The 17,552-nt window shown below is 36.5% G+C and overlaps 1 protein-coding gene across 1 annotated transcript in view; it reads left to right on the plus strand.

Moving 5' to 3' along the window:
- Positions 1–17,299, plus strand: part of LOC150078189 (putative protein-lysine deacylase ABHD14B) — a 68,827-nt gene extending 51,528 nt beyond the window's left edge. The window contains exons 4-5 of the mRNA XM_090384280.1: positions 7,536–7,834; positions 17,028–17,299. Coding sequence (XP_090240406.1) covers positions 7,536–7,834; positions 17,028–17,222 — 494 coding nt within the window. The 3' untranslated portion in view covers positions 17,223–17,299. The remainder of the gene's footprint in view (positions 1–7,535; positions 7,835–17,027) is intronic.
- The last annotated feature ends 253 nt before the right edge of the window (positions 17,300–17,552 follow it).

Here is a 17,552-nt window from a genome sequence, read left to right on the forward strand (position 1 = left end):
GTACCCCCCAAATTCCAATTCTGCATTTCTTATCTCTGTGTGACACCATGTCTCTGATATCCCAACAAATTCATCAAATTTGATAAATTCATCAAATTTATTTACTAAATTTATTTATTTACAAATTTGATAAATTCATCAAATTTATTTACTAAACTCCTAGCATTGGTGTACGTGCAAGTATACATGCACCTGTTCTTACCCTTAGTTATCCTAACACCACACATGTATTTACTTGTTCCGTGATGACTCTCAGCAGCACTTGAAATCCCCAGTACCTCGCTTTTCAGGCTGCTGCTCATTCCAATAGAAGTAGTGCAAGAATCACTTTCACTTCTGCCTGTGGCTACTGTTAATCTATTGGTCTTTGAATCCCCCCCCCAAGCTATCAGTTTTCTGACCCACATAACCCTCGATAGCATCCAAATATTCTTGCACCCTTTCTATTTAAGTGTGTTCCATCCCTGTAGAAACAATCTCTCTTGTTAACAAGCACAGACCATGCTGAAAAAAAATTCTACCCCTTGAGCCTTGCACAATCTGTCCAGGGCTGAATTGATTGATAAGGGTGTCATCATATACTCCCTCCTATCGTGTGTGGGCAGAATCGCAGACACTTTCAAATTTAATCCTAACTTGTGACTTTTTTTCAACATTTACCTTGTACAGTAATACCCCGAAGTTACGCGATAGGTGGGTCCGACGAAAATCGCGTAAGTCGAATTCGTGTAAGTCGGGGTACAACTTTGCATATAAATACATATAAATTTTGCTTAATTGGGACCAAGGACTAACAAAAACACTAGTTTAGAAGAAAAATATTAATAAAATTGCAGTTCTTTATACATATTAATACAAAATATGTATTAAAAAACAAATGACTTACGTTAAAAAGTTATTTCGATGTCGATGGCTTCATAAAATCTAACAAATTTGTCTGACGACACAGCACGTTCTTTTTTTCATGCAGAATTTCTTCGTAGCAAGCTAATAATTTTTTTATTCCTTGCTTTGTAGCTATAACGCGTTCTTCGTTGGAGTCTATGTTTTCTAAAATTTTTAAGCCCTTTACAATTGAGCCCTTTTCAATTTTCAACCTGTCAAGTTTGCAATTATCATGTGCTTTTCGCCGTTGCTTTGTTTAGGCCTGTAGCATGTGCAATATCACATGGTCTTTCATTTCGCTCAAAGCGTTTCACAATTTTATATTTTTTCTCTATCGACAGAGGCGGACTGGCCATAAGCCTTACCGGGGAAACCCCGGTGGGCCAGTGTGATTTTGGCCATAAACCATAGTATGAGGCCACTATAAATTTTCCCGGGTAAGAATTTTTGATCCAGTCCGCCTCTGTTTATCAATAATTGCTTTTCTTTTTCTCTCTGAATCTGCAGTGTCTTCACCAGGACGCTTCCTTTTCACACCTTTTAATTAAGTATTTTACTCATTTTTAGGGAATAAAGCACAATTACAAAACGAGGAGGCACGCTTGATACGCATAAACAAAGCTGCGCGCATGTAGCAACTGAATAAACAACACCATAAAGGCAGAGATACACTATTAACACCTCACATTTCTAGGGGTTACTACCATAAAACAATAAAAATCCAGTTGCGTTTCTGCTAGTGAAATCTGTTATAAACTGGTAGTAAACTCGATCTAATTGCATTTGCGATTATACCGATAACTGGAATTGTGTTGGTTTTTACGTTATTATGGTGAAATGTGTTTCCCCTTCACTGATATAAAAAACATAAAAGCAGCAAAGTTGAATTTTGTTCATCTTTCGCTCTCATTCTCCGCCGTCGCACCGTATATCGATAACATATAAAAAACGACCTTGAAGATAATGGGCGGCAGCGTTGCCAAACGAAAAAATCAAGAACCGCGTAACTCCGAGTTCACGTAAGTCGGGGTATTACTGTACTTGTTAAGTAAGTCCGCAGATCTCCTACCCTTAACGTCATTAGTGTCAACATATACAACAATATCACCCTTTGTGCCCTTAAGAGATATCTGCTCTACAATGTCACATTTTGCCCCTTGCAGACATACCCTGGTTCTATTCTTTTTTGCACAATATATTTCCTATCTCCCTGACAATAGAGTCACCGACAATAACTTGCTGCTGTGGGACCAGTGCATTTCACCCTAAAGGTTGCCACTGTTTTGCCTGATGCATAAGAGTGAGCCCTGGCATTAAGTTGGGCAGCTGAGAGTTGGCGGGCCCGCCATTTCAATTCCTTCGGGGGCATCTACCCTACTCGTCAAACTATCATAGACACCCATCAGAACGTTGAGATGGTGCCTAATTTCTTCACGCTCTCTGCACCTAGCATGCACAAAGACATCCTCCTTGGCTAGATCATGGTCCTGTTCCAGAACGATCCACAAACATTTCACAAGTTGCACATTTTTTTTAAGTTGTGATGCTTTGGAGAATTGTCCCCTTTGGTACTCCCCCGAGCCACAGCATTCCCTCTACTTTGTACATGTTGGGCACGATTTCTGCTTAAATAAGATGAAATTAAATAACAATGAAAATTAATAAGGTTAATAAATTTACTTGATTAATCTACTGTACTATACTTGACTATACAATACTATACTAAGCTAATGCAGTAATACATATTCTACTATATAGTTTTACCTTAGCTATCAAGTTCAAGATATACACTATCAAGCTACACTATACCGTAATGATCACAATGTTAAATTAGTTATATTCTTAGCTAAATACAAAGCTATATGCCCAAAAAGTGATTAAAACCTTCAAAATACTTTTTTTTTTACAATTAAAACCCTACTATTCTTCTGTACTACTGGTTACGCTACAATATTCCTGCCAAAAACATCGACACGATAGCTGTACGAGTAGTGAGTTGTAACCTACAAAGTCACTAGCTAAATTTAAAAAATACGCTAATGCATGCAACTAAGCCTATTTAATCTATTTGTAAAACACGAATTAATATGTTAGTTAACTAATAAAAAATACGATAAATTTGAACGTAAACTTATCCGCTTGCAGCAGCTACAGATGTCTACGCATCATGGAATTCTAAGTAATTGGTTATGGATATATAAGTAAAAAAGATGGATATTGAGACAATGTAAATTGAGGGACAAGGATGCTGGTATTCATTTCATACATTAAAGAATGGCCATTTTGATTGTTTTTGCTTTTCAGTTAAATTTCAATTTAACTGAAAAGCAAAAACAAATTTTCAATTTCAGTTGCAAAAACAATTGAAATTGCAATTTCAGTTAAAGTTCTGTATCTGAACAAAATAAGTATATTATTTTTCTGAAAGAATTTTAAGTTTATTTCGTCCAAGCAGAGTTGGGATCTATAACCACTCTATTTATAAATTCTTTAATTGCTCTATCACAGTTTGGCAAGGCAGATCCCACTAGAGGATAACTCATCAGGGTTAACAGAGATAAATAGCTACAAAAAATAAAATAAAGCTTAAACATAGTTTTTAACTTTAATGAATACACCAGGTCATTAAGCACATGTGGTTACAAAGGAACTGGATGCAAAAAATAATTTTGATATCATATATTTGGATTTCATGAAAGCTTTTGACACTGTTGCGCATGGAAGACTATTGTACAAATTGGAGCAGAATGGTATTAAGGGTAAGTTGCTATAATGAATAAAAGGATGCTTAAGTGGGAGAAGACAGAGGGTGGTAATCAATGGGTGCTGCTCTTCGTGGACTAATGTTATTAGTGGAGTCCCACAGGGTTCGGTGTTGGGTCCACTGTTGTTTTGTATACAGTCTGTCCTCGTATAGCACGATAGTTGCGTTCCTAGAAACCCTCGTGCAATGCAAAATCGTGCAATATAAACAACAGCCCCTATGGGAAAAGTAGGGTTAGGTGCCGACCACCCAAGATTGAACACACATTTGGAACCAAAACATTACCAAACACAATAAATAATCGGGTAATTTTAATCGTTATAAAATACTTACGTATTTTATAACGATTAAAATACGTAATAAAAATAATATTATATTATAATAAAGTATTTTTAGTATTTTTTAATACTAAAAAAGTATTTTTTACGGATAAAATACGTATTTTATTCGTAAAAAATTTATTATATTAAATAAAATAGTCGTAATAAAATACTTACGTATTTTATGATACATAAGTATAAATTATAATACGTAAGTCGTAATAAAATATTGCTAATGCTTTTGCTTCTATCGTAAGCAAACTTGCTTTTTGTTTGATTTTCTATCCAAAGAGATGACAGCCGTTCCATCTCTTCCAATTCTTTGTGTCTTAATCTAATGGATTTTAATTACACTTTGAGTTGTTCCCGCTATGAAAGTTGTTTTTATTTTCTCCGCATTCTTTGTAATTCTCCGCGTTGCCTCATTTAGGTCTGTAGCACGTGCAATATCACATGGTCTTTCATTTCGCTCAAAGCGTTTCACAATTTCATATTTTTTCTCTATCGACAGAAGTGGACTGGCCATAAGCCTTACGGGGGAAACCACGGTGGGCCGGAGGCCGGTGTGATTTTGGCCATAAACCGTAGTATGAGGCCACTACAAATTTTCCCGGGTAAGAATTTTTGACCCAGTCCGCCTCTGTTTATCGATATTGCTTCTTTTTTTTTCTCTCTGAATCTGCAGTGTCTTAGCCAGGACGCTTCCTTTTCACACCTTTTAAGTATTTTACTCATTTTTAGGGAATAAAGCACAATTACAAAACGAGGAGGCATGCTTGATACACATAAACAAAGCTGCGCGCGTATAGCAACTGAATAAACAACACCGTAAAGGCCGAGATACACTATTAACACCTGACATTTTACTAAAGCACATTTCTGGGGGTTACTACCATAAAACAATAAAAACAATTTCCAGTTGCGTTTCTGCTAGTGGAATCTGTTATAAACTGGTAGTAAACTCCATCTAATTGCATTTGCGATTATATCGATAGCTGGAATTGTGTGGGTTTTTACGTTATTATGGTGAAATGTGTTTCCCCTTCACTGATATAAAACACATAAATACATTTTCAGAATCTTCTTCGTTCCTATCGTGTTGCGTTCAGTTGGGGTGATTCCGCATTCGACTGCCATTTCTTGTAAACACAAAGGCGAATCGTGTATAAGCGAATTTGGTTCGTGTTATATAAGATAACGTTCCCCTATTTATAAATCGTGTATGATCGAATTCGTGTAATACAAACACGTGTTATACGAGGACCGACTGTATTTATCAGTGATATTGATGAAGGTATATCAGGCTTAGTGTCGAAGTTTGCAGATGATACGAAGGTTGGCAGGGTTGTTAATGGCAGCGCGCTACTGCAACAGAATCTAGATAATTTGGGCAGATGGGCTAAGAAGTGGCAACTGAAGTTTAACCTTGACAAATGCAAAGTACTGCATATGGGTAGAAGTAACCCGAGAGAAAAGTACCAACTGTGTGGTACTACACTTAAGGTGGTAGAAAATGAAAAAGACCTGGGAGTAATTGTGCAGTCAGATATGAAGTTTTCTGAGCAATGCAGACAGGATGCCAGGGCAGGTCATGGGGGTTTTGTCAATGATACATAGGAATTTTGCTAGCAGGGAAAAGGAGGTGATTGCCCCTCTGTATAAGGCAATGGTCAGGCCATGCCTTGAGTACTGCGGACAGGACCGGAGGCCTCATTTTAGGAAGGATGTCGATTTGCTTGAGCGTGTACAGAGAAGGGCAACAAGATTGGTGAGGGGAATGAAGGGATCCTCTTACCAAGAGAGGCTTAAATTCTGCAAATTGCAGTGGCTGGAGACTAGGCACCTGCACGGTGATCTGATTGAGGTGTATAAGGCCTTGAATGGGTTGAGCATGCTGAATTCTGATGGCATCCTTCCACTTGTTCAGATTATAAACCTAAGGGGACATAAGTTCAAATTAAGAAAAGACAGATGTAGAATAGATGTGCAGAAATTTGCAATTTGCCTTTAGCCAGCAGGTGGTTAATTGCTGGAACAAACTTCCATCTGTCGTGGAAGTTGATAGGTTGAATAAATTTAAGGAGGAACTGGACAGGTATTTGGGGGGAATGGTGTGATTTTTTTTTTTTTTTTTTTTGGCTGATGCTGCATAAGCTCATACACTTGCTTTCTTGCATCACATGCCACTACTACTACATACAGGGATTATTTGGAGACTTTACAGATGTTGTGGTATTTTTTTGGTATAAGTGCCTGCTTAGTCATAAGAAGACACAGTGAATCAATTATCCAAATATCAGGATTATGGTTTTCCTAATTAATTCACTCAGTGCAATTACAGGTATAAGCTAATTTTCTCCTGAGGATTTTGGATTTTATACTTTACAATGTGATAAATTACGGTTGAACTGGAGACCAACTGCAGCATCTAGATCTATGTGCAGATCTATTTATATTATGCCATCAAATTTCTTTAAATTTTAAAAGTATTTCGAATGAAGTTTCAGCCAAAAAAAAAAAAAAATAATAATAATTACCCACTTCATTTGCTCATTCTTCAAATAATTTACCCAGCATTTCTTTACATTTATTCAAACTGACTTCCTCATCGCTAGATGGCAGTCAGTTGCATCTGGCTGAAAGCACTGCATATTTATTCTCTAAACATCCTTTTCCCAATTTAAATTTGCTTCCTTATGTGTGTTATTAGAGAAAGAGTAAAGATGCCATCAGTATTTAGTTTACATAGCCCTTTTGAAAGTGTTAAAACACTTCTGTTAGGTCACCATGCTGATGTCTAGTTTCTAGATGCTGCAATTTACCCTAACAATAATGCATTGAGACATGAAAGTCTTTCTCATTATCAACTAACTACCTTGTTTGGTGCTACCCAAATGGTTTTATGCTGTTCTGGAATTATTGCTACTGAAATGCAGTATCTTGCATTTATCAATGTTAAGCCTTCCTTCCTTCCCTTTTTCAGCTTAGAAAAAGGTATATCTAAGGCATACCATATCCACTTTTTATCAGCAAACTTAGACGTCAAACTTGACATACCTATATACAGTAATTTGTTTGTCGTTGATCATTGAAAAGTCTGTTTTGTGAGCCAGTAAAAATAAGCGCATAGCACTTTGGCTGTAAATATTGTTAACAAAATTTGAAATTTTTAATTTATTGTTCAAAGTGACAACAAAAGTTTGCTAATGTGGATTAAAAGTAGAGTTTCCCTGTTGGGTAATCACGTTTTAGTGACTGGTTAGCTGCCTGGGATAGTAAAGACCATCTTGATTGTCTGTACGTAGAGGAAAGAAGAAGAAGAAGAGTTAAGGGTGTCTTCTTTGATTATAGAAACGTAAAATTAGTAAGTTTTTATTATAATATTATTATCTCAAAGCAAGTACCTTTGTGATAGATAGCTGCAAAGGAACTATACTATGACTTCTCCCAGACTGCTTTGATTAGTTTACACTAAAGGTAATTGATAAAACAATCAATTAGAAATTGATTTCTAATTATAAAGTAATTAGAAAGACTAAAACTTTCACTTTTTTTTTTTTTAATAGGTTATGGACAAAGTCCTATTGCTTCGATAAAGGACAAAGCAGAATTTTTAAACAGACTGATTGAATCATTTGACTTAAAAAATCCTGTTATTATAAGTCCTAGTATGAGTGGATCATATAGTCTTCCATATCTGTTGAAATACTGGAACAAAATGGGTGGTTATGTGCCAGTAGCTCCTGTTGGCATAGATATATTAGATAAACAACCACCTTCAAAAAATGATAGAGATCTTTATGATGTAGATGAAAATCTTCAAGGACTGCTCAAGCTACCAGTACCAGATTTGAGTTCTATAAAAGTATGTATTTTTATGACAAAAATTCTTACATTTGAGTTTTTAATTTCATTGTAATCCTCTCTTCCATTTTGCCTAATTTACTTATTTTACTTTTCTTTCAAGGCTGATAACCTTCCCAAGTAAAAATTTGGTTTGATCTTCATGCTATTAGTTTACATCAGTGTCATTTGAGAAATGCCTCCTTTATAGTCCTGGCTTTGACACTGACACTGAATCTCCAGGGGGGGGGGAGAGGCTAACTACAGTGAAAGAAAGAACTTTCTGTCACTTTGGGGGGGGGTGCTGTAGTTAGCTTGTTTCAAGTGAAAGATTCTCCTCTCCACTTATATAAACCAGTCTAGAATTCAGGTAACTTGCAGGCCCAATATATAGTTTATGGTTTGAGACCTAGTGCTTACCTTTAACAATGCAATTCATTTCAGAAATAGTGATCACAATGTTTTTCTTTGCATAACTGGTTGTGCAAAGAATTGTTACTTCTCTTGGTGCTGTAGTTTAAGTGAACCCACACATGGTTTCAAAAATTAGCAAAAAATAATTCACCTTTTTTTTTTTTTCAGTCTTTTCTGAACACAGCTGTGAAATTTTTTATTTATTAAAAACATTTAAAATAAATTTTTGAAAATAAAACTCCCCTTTAGACATGTCAGCAAAATGCAAATTTAAAAACCCACACACTTCAATGAACATATTTAATTTGACAGTTGCCTGTCAATAACAAATACTGCTGCATAGAATGAAAAACGCTTGTCAACAATTTGATTCCAGATGATACTTCAATGTCACAAACCCAAGACAGTGTTACCAATTGGAGGAGAATGTGCATCAATGAAGCCAGCTTGCTGTCAGTAGTTGTATGTGACAGACATTACTCAACACTTTCACATAATTAGGCATAACCTGATTCCTGCATTTTTTTCTGTTTGCATGTTGATTAGAGATTTCTGAAATTTTCAGTGGAGAAATCAACAGAAACAGCTGTTAGGAGTTTCAGTTGTGTGGCTAGAGCTGAAGTAGCTGAAGAGTACAAATCACTGGAAATTTGTCTGTGGTCTTATCACTTGCCTGCACCCAGCTCAGAGTTAAAATGGAATGATGCAAGGAAATTGCTTATATAACATCCCTAGCCTATCTCATATGGTTGTTTATGGCAATACTTTCCAGTTGGATCTTTGGTTAGTTTAGCACTTGTTGAACAACTGTTCAGTAATATGTAGTTAATTTTCTGTGGTCCCATATCAAATACTTTACACTTTTATAACTTCATGCACCACTGCACATTGTATGACAACCTACGCAATAGACTCATCACCACAATAGCATACTTAACAAAATGGCAAGAACCCCACCTTTTAGATAGTCAATGATATACAGGAATTTTTCTAGCAGGGATAAGGCAATGGTCAGGCCACACCTTGAGTACTGTATACAGGTCTGGAGGCCTCATTTCAAGAAGGATGTAGAGCTGCTGGAACGAGTACAGAGAAGGGCAACAAGATTAGTGAATGGAACAAAGGGTTGCTCTTATGAAGAAAGGCTTAAATTTTGCAAATTACAGTGTCTGGAGACTAGGCACCGGCGAGGTGATCTGATAGAGGTGTATAAAGCCTTGAATGGTTTGAGCATGCTCAATACTGATGGGATTCTTCCTCTTGCTCAGAATAATAACCTGAGAGGGCATAAATTCAAATTGAGGAAAGACAGATGTAGGATAGATGTGCAGAAATTTGCCTTTAGCCAGCGGGTAGTTGGTTGGTGGAACAGACTTCCATCCCTTGTTGTGGAAGTTGATAGCCTAAATAAATTTAAGGTTCAGCTGGACAGGTATTTTGAACAAACAGAGGGGTGAAATGGGAGTGGTTTTTTTTTTTTGGCTGATGCTGCATAAGCTTGCTTTCTTGCATCATATGCCTCTGCTAATGCTAATAGCAAGGAGGAATACGAAGCTTTGCAACTGAACTCTTCACAAGAAGATCATTCTCATGCAACAATGATAGACAACCGCAAGGGAACAATGCCCAAGTCAATCACTAAGCATCATAACAAGAAGGGATGAGGAGTATCCTGGAACTCCAACCTGAGCAGAGCTAGATATCCTGCTGGATGGAGCCGCACTTCATGAATGACAACACTGGACATTGATGCACCAATATAGAGGCAACACACAAATTGGATAACTAACCTGACTCGACTGTGCTATTGGCAATCTATACTGGGTACTCTTGCCTGGTACACTTTAAATCCCCACCCCAAGGCAGAGAGGGGGAGATAGGCTTCTGTTCCCTCTGCCCCCCTCTTTTCTCTAGTGGTGCCCATCCTCACTGACATTCTGGGGTTGCCTTCCCTATCGTCTCCATATTTCTATCTTCTCCCCCAGCCCTCAGTCTTTCCCCCACTCTTACCAAACCTACAGCATATGCCCCTAATCTAAACATAACCTAACTTAACTAGCATCCAAATTTCTTAACTCCACACCTTAACTTAACCCCCAACAATAAATCTTCTTTTTTTATTTTTTTTAATTTATTTTATAGGCCCTAGCCACTAAAATCTTCAGAAACTAGGTGGCAGGGCCTGCCAGAATAAAATGTGATCAATCCCTCTACTGCCTGACCTGCCTTCTCTGGGCAAAGTGTGGGGTCCCACTAGAGGCCCAACAGCTAAAAGGTCAGAGGAACAACATAACATGACATTACACAACATAATCATTCTCCTTACACTTTTTGAAAACCTCTGGCCTTCACAGAGTTTCTGTGTTACACAAACACAGTGCAGAGATGGGGGAAACCCCTAGTGCTGTTAGGCATCAAATACTTTACACTCTTATAACCAGTTCTAGCTCTCAATGAATTTAGTGTTATAAGAAGCCTCTAGACCCTGTACTATCCTACTCCTTTCCATATTACCAGGATAGTTCAAAGTAGTGTAAAAATTGAATCTGCTTATGATTTAAGACAAAATTATTGGTCTGTCTATTTCCTCCCCTCCGATCCAGATGAGCAGTTCCCAAAACACTTATCATCACCTCGGTAGCATTAGGTATGTCCCTACACACCTTCTGTTCAAGAATGTTCCCTTTTTATCAATAAGTGTGAGTCATTCTGAGAAAAATTTTGTCCCCACAAACCTTGCACAGCCTTTCTAGGCTGGAAATGATTGACTCTTATGCTAAACTTCATACACTTTCACATTAAGCTCTAACCCAGTGTTTCTTACCATCTTCATTATTATGAACTAAAATCTCACATTGTCTGTTTAATGGCATTAGCATCATACTTATAACAATTACCAGCTTTTCTGCCCTTAAAAATATTATTTTTACATTATTATTAATTTTTGCTTCAGGTAAAAATGCTGTTTTTCTGAATAGACTTCTATAATTACCATTCTCTCTTCCAAACCACTCTGAACACATGCTGCAACCAGTCAACATCCTTTTACTGTCCAACTTCAAACTCGACACGAATTCAAGTCTAATTTTAACAAGTATCTTCAGTCCACACATGGTAATAAGTACTCTAGGTTCTAATACCATTTGTTCTTGGGGTTTTCATAAAAAAAAAACATTCAGATAAGATAAAAATTATAACAATTCTTTTTAAAGGTCCTGAAATCAACAAAGTTGTGTGAATGAGGAAAGATGGACAAAATCAGTCACACGGCATTCATCCACTATTTGGGAGGAAAAAAAAAAAAAGGGATACCAAAGGCAATTTGTGAGTGGTTACATGTTGGAGGGCAACCCTTCCTATTCCATATTTAAGAAGTGGGCAACAAAATTTAAACACTTTCAGCCACAGATAAAGGAGCAGTCCAAACGGTGAAAACATAGCTCTTCTCTTCCTTTTTTTTTTTTTTTTTTTTTTTTTTGGGTAGTTGTTGGTGCATCGGCTTCTGTGGCCATAATGCACCTCCCAAGGTTTTTGCAGTACTTTGATCCAAGCCCAAGGCGGGATTCGAACCCGCGACCTTTGGGTTGCCAAGCAGGCACTTTACCCACCCGGCTAGCCCGGTCGGCCCTTTTCTTTCTCCAAAGAAAGCCAAGTTGCTTCCATCTGCTGGCAAAGTGATGGCATCACAGTTTTTTGGGATGCTGGTGGAGTTTTGTTAGTGGATTGCCTCCAGAAATACCAGACAATAGCAGGAGTGCAGACCTTATGAAACATTTGTGTGAAAACATCAAAGATGAATGCTAAGGAAAATTCAGCAAAGCAGTCTTGTTCCACTAAGACAACTTACTGGCTCACAAGACTGTCATTGCACTGAATGAGTACAGCTTTGAAATATTAGTCCATCCACCATATTTACCAGACCTAGCATCATCAGACATTCACCTATTTCCTAATTTGAAAAAATACCAGGTTGGCATTTTCCCACCAACATTGACATCAATGCTGCATTCCTGGAGGCCCAAGAGGAAACTTTCTTTGCAGCTGGAATCACATGCATTGCAGTATCAGTGGAAAAAGTGTATTGACCTCCAAAGGGGACTATGTGGAAAAGCAACATGTTACCAGATTCCCCTTCATACTCAGGCTGCAAACTTTTCAAATACCCCATATTGCAAACGTGGTGGGTGTCCAAATTTATTTTTAATGTCTGCAAAAAAAGTTTTGAGTATTTAAAATGGGTTATACTCTGGTGGGCCACTTTTTGCACTGATAACAGCTGCTATTCACCTAGGCATTGACTCCACTAGATGTCTGAAGATGCTTATAGGGATCTGTAGTCAATGCTGCCTGCAAGGGTTTCAAGCAGAATAGATGATGGTTGCATGTCCGTATGCCTCACTTCCAATTTCAAAACATCCCATAGCTGTTCAATTGGATTTGGATGAGATTAGGTGAATTTGGAGGCCAATCAAGATGGATGGTATATTCAATGTGTTCCTTGAACCACTATTGCACAGCATGGCCCCGATGACACGGCACATTGTCTTGGAAGATCCTGTTTCTGTCTGGAAAAGAATGCAACATGGCCTCCTAAGGGCTGCTGGTAGACCTCACCAGTGAAATATTGGTTCGTATACACCAGGGATCCTAGTTCTTGCCAGCAAAACATGCCCCATATTAAGCAACTAGTCTCTAGAGCAAAGTTTCCGGCATCCCCCCTCTCCCTCAACTCATGCACAATGCTAGTAGTACCACTACTAATATAAAACAGCACTAATAATACAATACTAATGTGTACTAATACTAGGTGGTAGATGACTCTCACAACTGGTGCAATACCACCACCACTGTGCTTATTGCAGGCCTGAAGTGGCGAAACCCATGTTTAGTCGCCAGAGCAAGGTTTCCAGCATTTCCTCCCTTCCTATTTCCTACAACCCATGCACAGTACTAAGTACTGTAGGTTTTGATACCTTTTGTGTTTGTGGTTTCATAAAAATTAAAAAAAAGCAACTACAGCCACCTACCTGGATAGTGGGCACCATGCATGATGAGTCCATGGCCTTGTATTGCTTGCACTACACAAAAAAACAGTGTCTGTTGATGTGTTGCACAAGGTATTTGGACTACAGCAGGCTCTCGTTATAATGCGGTTTGCTCTACGCTGATTCGCTATAACGTGGTTCGTTCTACGCTGATTCGCTATAACGTGGTTCGTTCTACGCTGATTCGCTATAATGCTGTTCTTATATTACAGCCCATATCTCACTCTACTGCTGTCACAACTCACTATAACACTCTTTTACTAGCGTACAGATTGAATTTTTGGCATGTTTAATGAAAACGTTTCATTTGATGTAGTCGATAGCTTGAAAATGAATAGCAAAGTTTCCCACACTCAGTGAAATGTTCTCCCACGCTAATTTAATTGCACTATGGTGACTCGTTACGTAGTTCCGAGATCAGCATTTTAAAAAATTATCAAGAATATTGCTTGTAATATTTGTGTTATATGCATTTATCCAAAGTCTAGTCATCACTCGGTACAGCGTTAGACATCGTCTGTAACGGACGATGTCTAACGTTTACTTGAACATTTGTATCATATAATACAAATGTTTACTTGAACATTTGTATCATAATTAATGCAATGCAGTTACATTTTCGAAGATTAATAATGGCAATAAGAATTAAAAAGGAATGTCTGGATGCAGTACGAAGCCTACTAAAGTAAGAAAAATACTAAATTTGAAAATTAAATTATACATTTTGAAGCAAAACGATTCCATTCAACGACAAGTGGATGTGTGCAATAATTTAGGACTGGCAGGTTCAACTGTAAGAACAATTATAAAAAATAAAGAATTAATTTTAGCAGTGGGAAAGACAGCTTACCACTGCAAGCAACTAGGCCGGCTATTATAATTGAAATGGAGAGACTTCTACTTAATTTTATTGAAGATAATATCTAATGCACAATTCCGTTAAGTTAAATATCATTAAAGAAAAAGTGATTAGCCTATATGATAATCTGAAGAAAGCTCACCTTAAAAAAAAAAAAAAAAAAAAAAAAAATGTGGAATCATTTAAAGCTAAAGGGCTGGTAAAGTAGATTTAAAATCCAGGTAGAAGCCGCAAGTGCAGATCAAGAAGGAGCCGAAACTTTCAAAAAAGAACTTCTAAAAATTATCGAAGAGTGGTGTTAAACTTTTTAACATATGTGAAACAGGACTTATTTGGAAACAAATGTCTAAAAGAAGTTTCATATCGAAAGAAGAAAAAAAAAAAAACATGCCAGGCTTCAAAGTGGTGAAGGATCGGTTGACTTTATTGTTGGGTGGTAATGCTGTGGTGATTTTAAAGTAAAACCCCTTTTAGTTTACCAGGAAGATGGCCAACCCAAAATTTACCAAAGTTATGAAAACTCAACAGCCCATGGCCATCGGATTAATAAAGTCATGATTTTAATTGGCATTTTAATTTTGATACGTAATGTAGTTACTTACCACATAATTATATACGTATGTAATGGAGAATATTTTATATGTACAAATTTTTAATATTAAATATTTTGACTGACATTTGTGCGTCTTTTCGCTACTTTGTTATTGATTAAGAAATATCCTATGGCATAGATCGCAACTCACAAATACATGTTACATTACGGGAATATGGCACTTGCGTAGTGCTGAGTCACTTAGTGCTCTTGTTTTTCGGGAACAAATTATCAGCGTTAAGCGGGGGTCACCTGTAATCTGATCCGTACACTCGTTTCCAGTCTTCCAACTACAGCATTTGCCATCAATGATGATCAGCATTGAGGTAAGGGTGTTTCTTGGGTCATCTGCTGTGGAACCCCATATGTCTGAGTGTGTGGTGCATCATTTGGGATATTGTATTGCAATGTCAAGTGTCGTACAGTGACCTGCCACTGAGTCCATAAAACACACTACTGTTTTGTCCCCATCAACATTCACCTTGCATAATTCTTTACAATTCTGTTGGCAGGAGGTGATCTTGTACCATTCTTTGTACACCTTAATAACAGTGGGCTGTGAGCAACCAACAAGCAAGTAACCTTGAACTGTAAACAAATACACATTTCTAAATTTATTAACATCTTCATCCATTAGCTCCATACCACTCTTCAAGCAAAATAATTGCAAAGACACTGGCAGTGCACCAGATGGGTATGTGCATTTAATTACTCTGCAAAAGCCATAAAAAATCACTTCAGAAACTACTGCAGTAAAAGTTTGTCTATATTTAGGAAGCTACAAAAAATTTCAGATTTTTAATCATTGAAGGATAATGCAGGATCATTATTTTGAAGCTACACCTGTCTGGTGCAGTGCTTATCACAACCAGGTTAATATTGTAATCTTGATTCCTAGTTGAGACTTTTCAAATAATATACAATTTATCTTTGTTTTTTGGTTTCGGTTTTTTTTTTTTTTTTTAGGAGCATTAGCAACTAAGGCCATATTGCTCCGGGGATATGCGGTGGTCATTCTCTGACCTTTCCGCATCCTCTGTATTTGGTGGTCACGGGCTTGAACCCCGGTCTAATCAAGAAACATGTGCTACGCACTGCCGCACCTGCCCGATTTATCTTTATAGATGCAAAACTTGAGACCAAGTTTTGGCCGTAAACATTGTATATTCAGTAACAATTTTGATAATGTATAATAGCTTTTCAAAATATTTCAATATACTATATTGTATTATAAAGTGATGTACTCAATACATCTTAACATATCCTTCACTACAATTTTAGATATAGAATTGATATTATAAACTACCAGTTCTCACTACTGGTTAATCATAGCTTCTGCTGAAATAAAATATAAAAAACTACATATTTATAATAAAATATGTTATATATATTTTATGATAATATAATTTATAGTATATAATAAATTATATATATATATATAATTAACAAAATCTGATAAATGTTTACCTATGATGCCAAGCAAATTCCACCAGAATTCACACAAAGACACTGTGTGTATGATTTAGTTAAACTATTTCCATGCACTATTAATTAGAACATTTTCACACAAAAAAGAGGGTGCTTATCAATTTTCCCCAGCATGTTTCTGGTTACTCCACCTCTTATTCTAATACTCTGCGTATTATTCAGGATGGCAGGTTTGCAGTTCATGCTGAATGCACATAGAATTCCAAAAATAGTAACGATTTTTTCCCAAATGATGAATACCTGTTTTTCCATTAAATCAATTCTTAATCATGTGGTTTAAGATTTAGTGATTTTTGTCAAACATATTTATATTGCCTTGAGAAATTAAGTGTGGCTTGCTTGTGGTGGTGAGGGGAGTCATTTATTACATCTTTTAATTTATTCCAAGTTTCGTGTACAAAATAACAAAATGCTCCTCTGTGAATGATTTTAGAATTATCTTTTTTCAAATTTCATTGCTGATTAATATACAAACTTAAGTTCAATCTTACCTTATGCATAGCCTGGCATTCTCCAATATGTGATAACTTCTTAGTGTTGAATATATTGAAATAAATTATACATACAGGAATGTGTTGCACTTCCCCAACATCACTAGGTCAGCTCCTTCAGATTCATATGTATAACCTTTCTAGTTAGTAACTAGAAACCTTACGTTAAGACTAACTCATTTCTGATAATGCTATTTCCAAAATTTATAAATAACACTATTTTATGTTTTATTATGTTATTGTTCTCAAAGGGTATAGTTTCATACAGAGAAATCCTACCCATTTATTTAGTTACCTTCTGACACACTGTGGGATCTTATTTTTAGGTTCCTGTCATGATTGTTTATGGGGAAAAAGACCGTGGTCGCAACTCTGCCTTGTTAAACTTGATTCCCTGGAGTCAATGTGCAGAAATTCCCAAGGGCCGCCATCCTGCTTACCTTGATGATCCTAACTTATGGCACAAGTTACTCTACAACTTTCTGTTGCATACCTCAAAACTGGCATCTAAAAGGGCCTAATTGTAATTAGTGTTATATGACAATGGATGGTAAAAATTTTATAGTTAGAGCACACTATGTTATTGTTTAAGAATAATGTTTCTGTATACTAGAAACTTGTATAAAATGCTTGTCTAGTATGTATTTTTATATGTAGGAATATAATACATATGCAAGTGATTCTTTGTCATCCAAATAACTGTATACATTTCAAGAAGTACTTTTAACAGTACTTTTTCTTTTTTATGTTTAAATATTCTGTTCATATTTCTGGTTTATAAAAAGAATAAAAATTTTAATACCACATTTAGTTGAATTTATCTTTAAATAACATTAAATAAGATGTGTTGT

This window comes from Mastigoproctus giganteus, chromosome 11 (genome assembly GCF_048544385.1).
Source record: "Mastigoproctus giganteus isolate SK-2022 chromosome 11, ASM4854438v1, whole genome shotgun sequence".
In the NCBI taxonomy this organism is placed as follows: Eukaryota; Metazoa; Arthropoda; class Arachnida; order Uropygi; family Thelyphonidae; genus Mastigoproctus; species Mastigoproctus giganteus.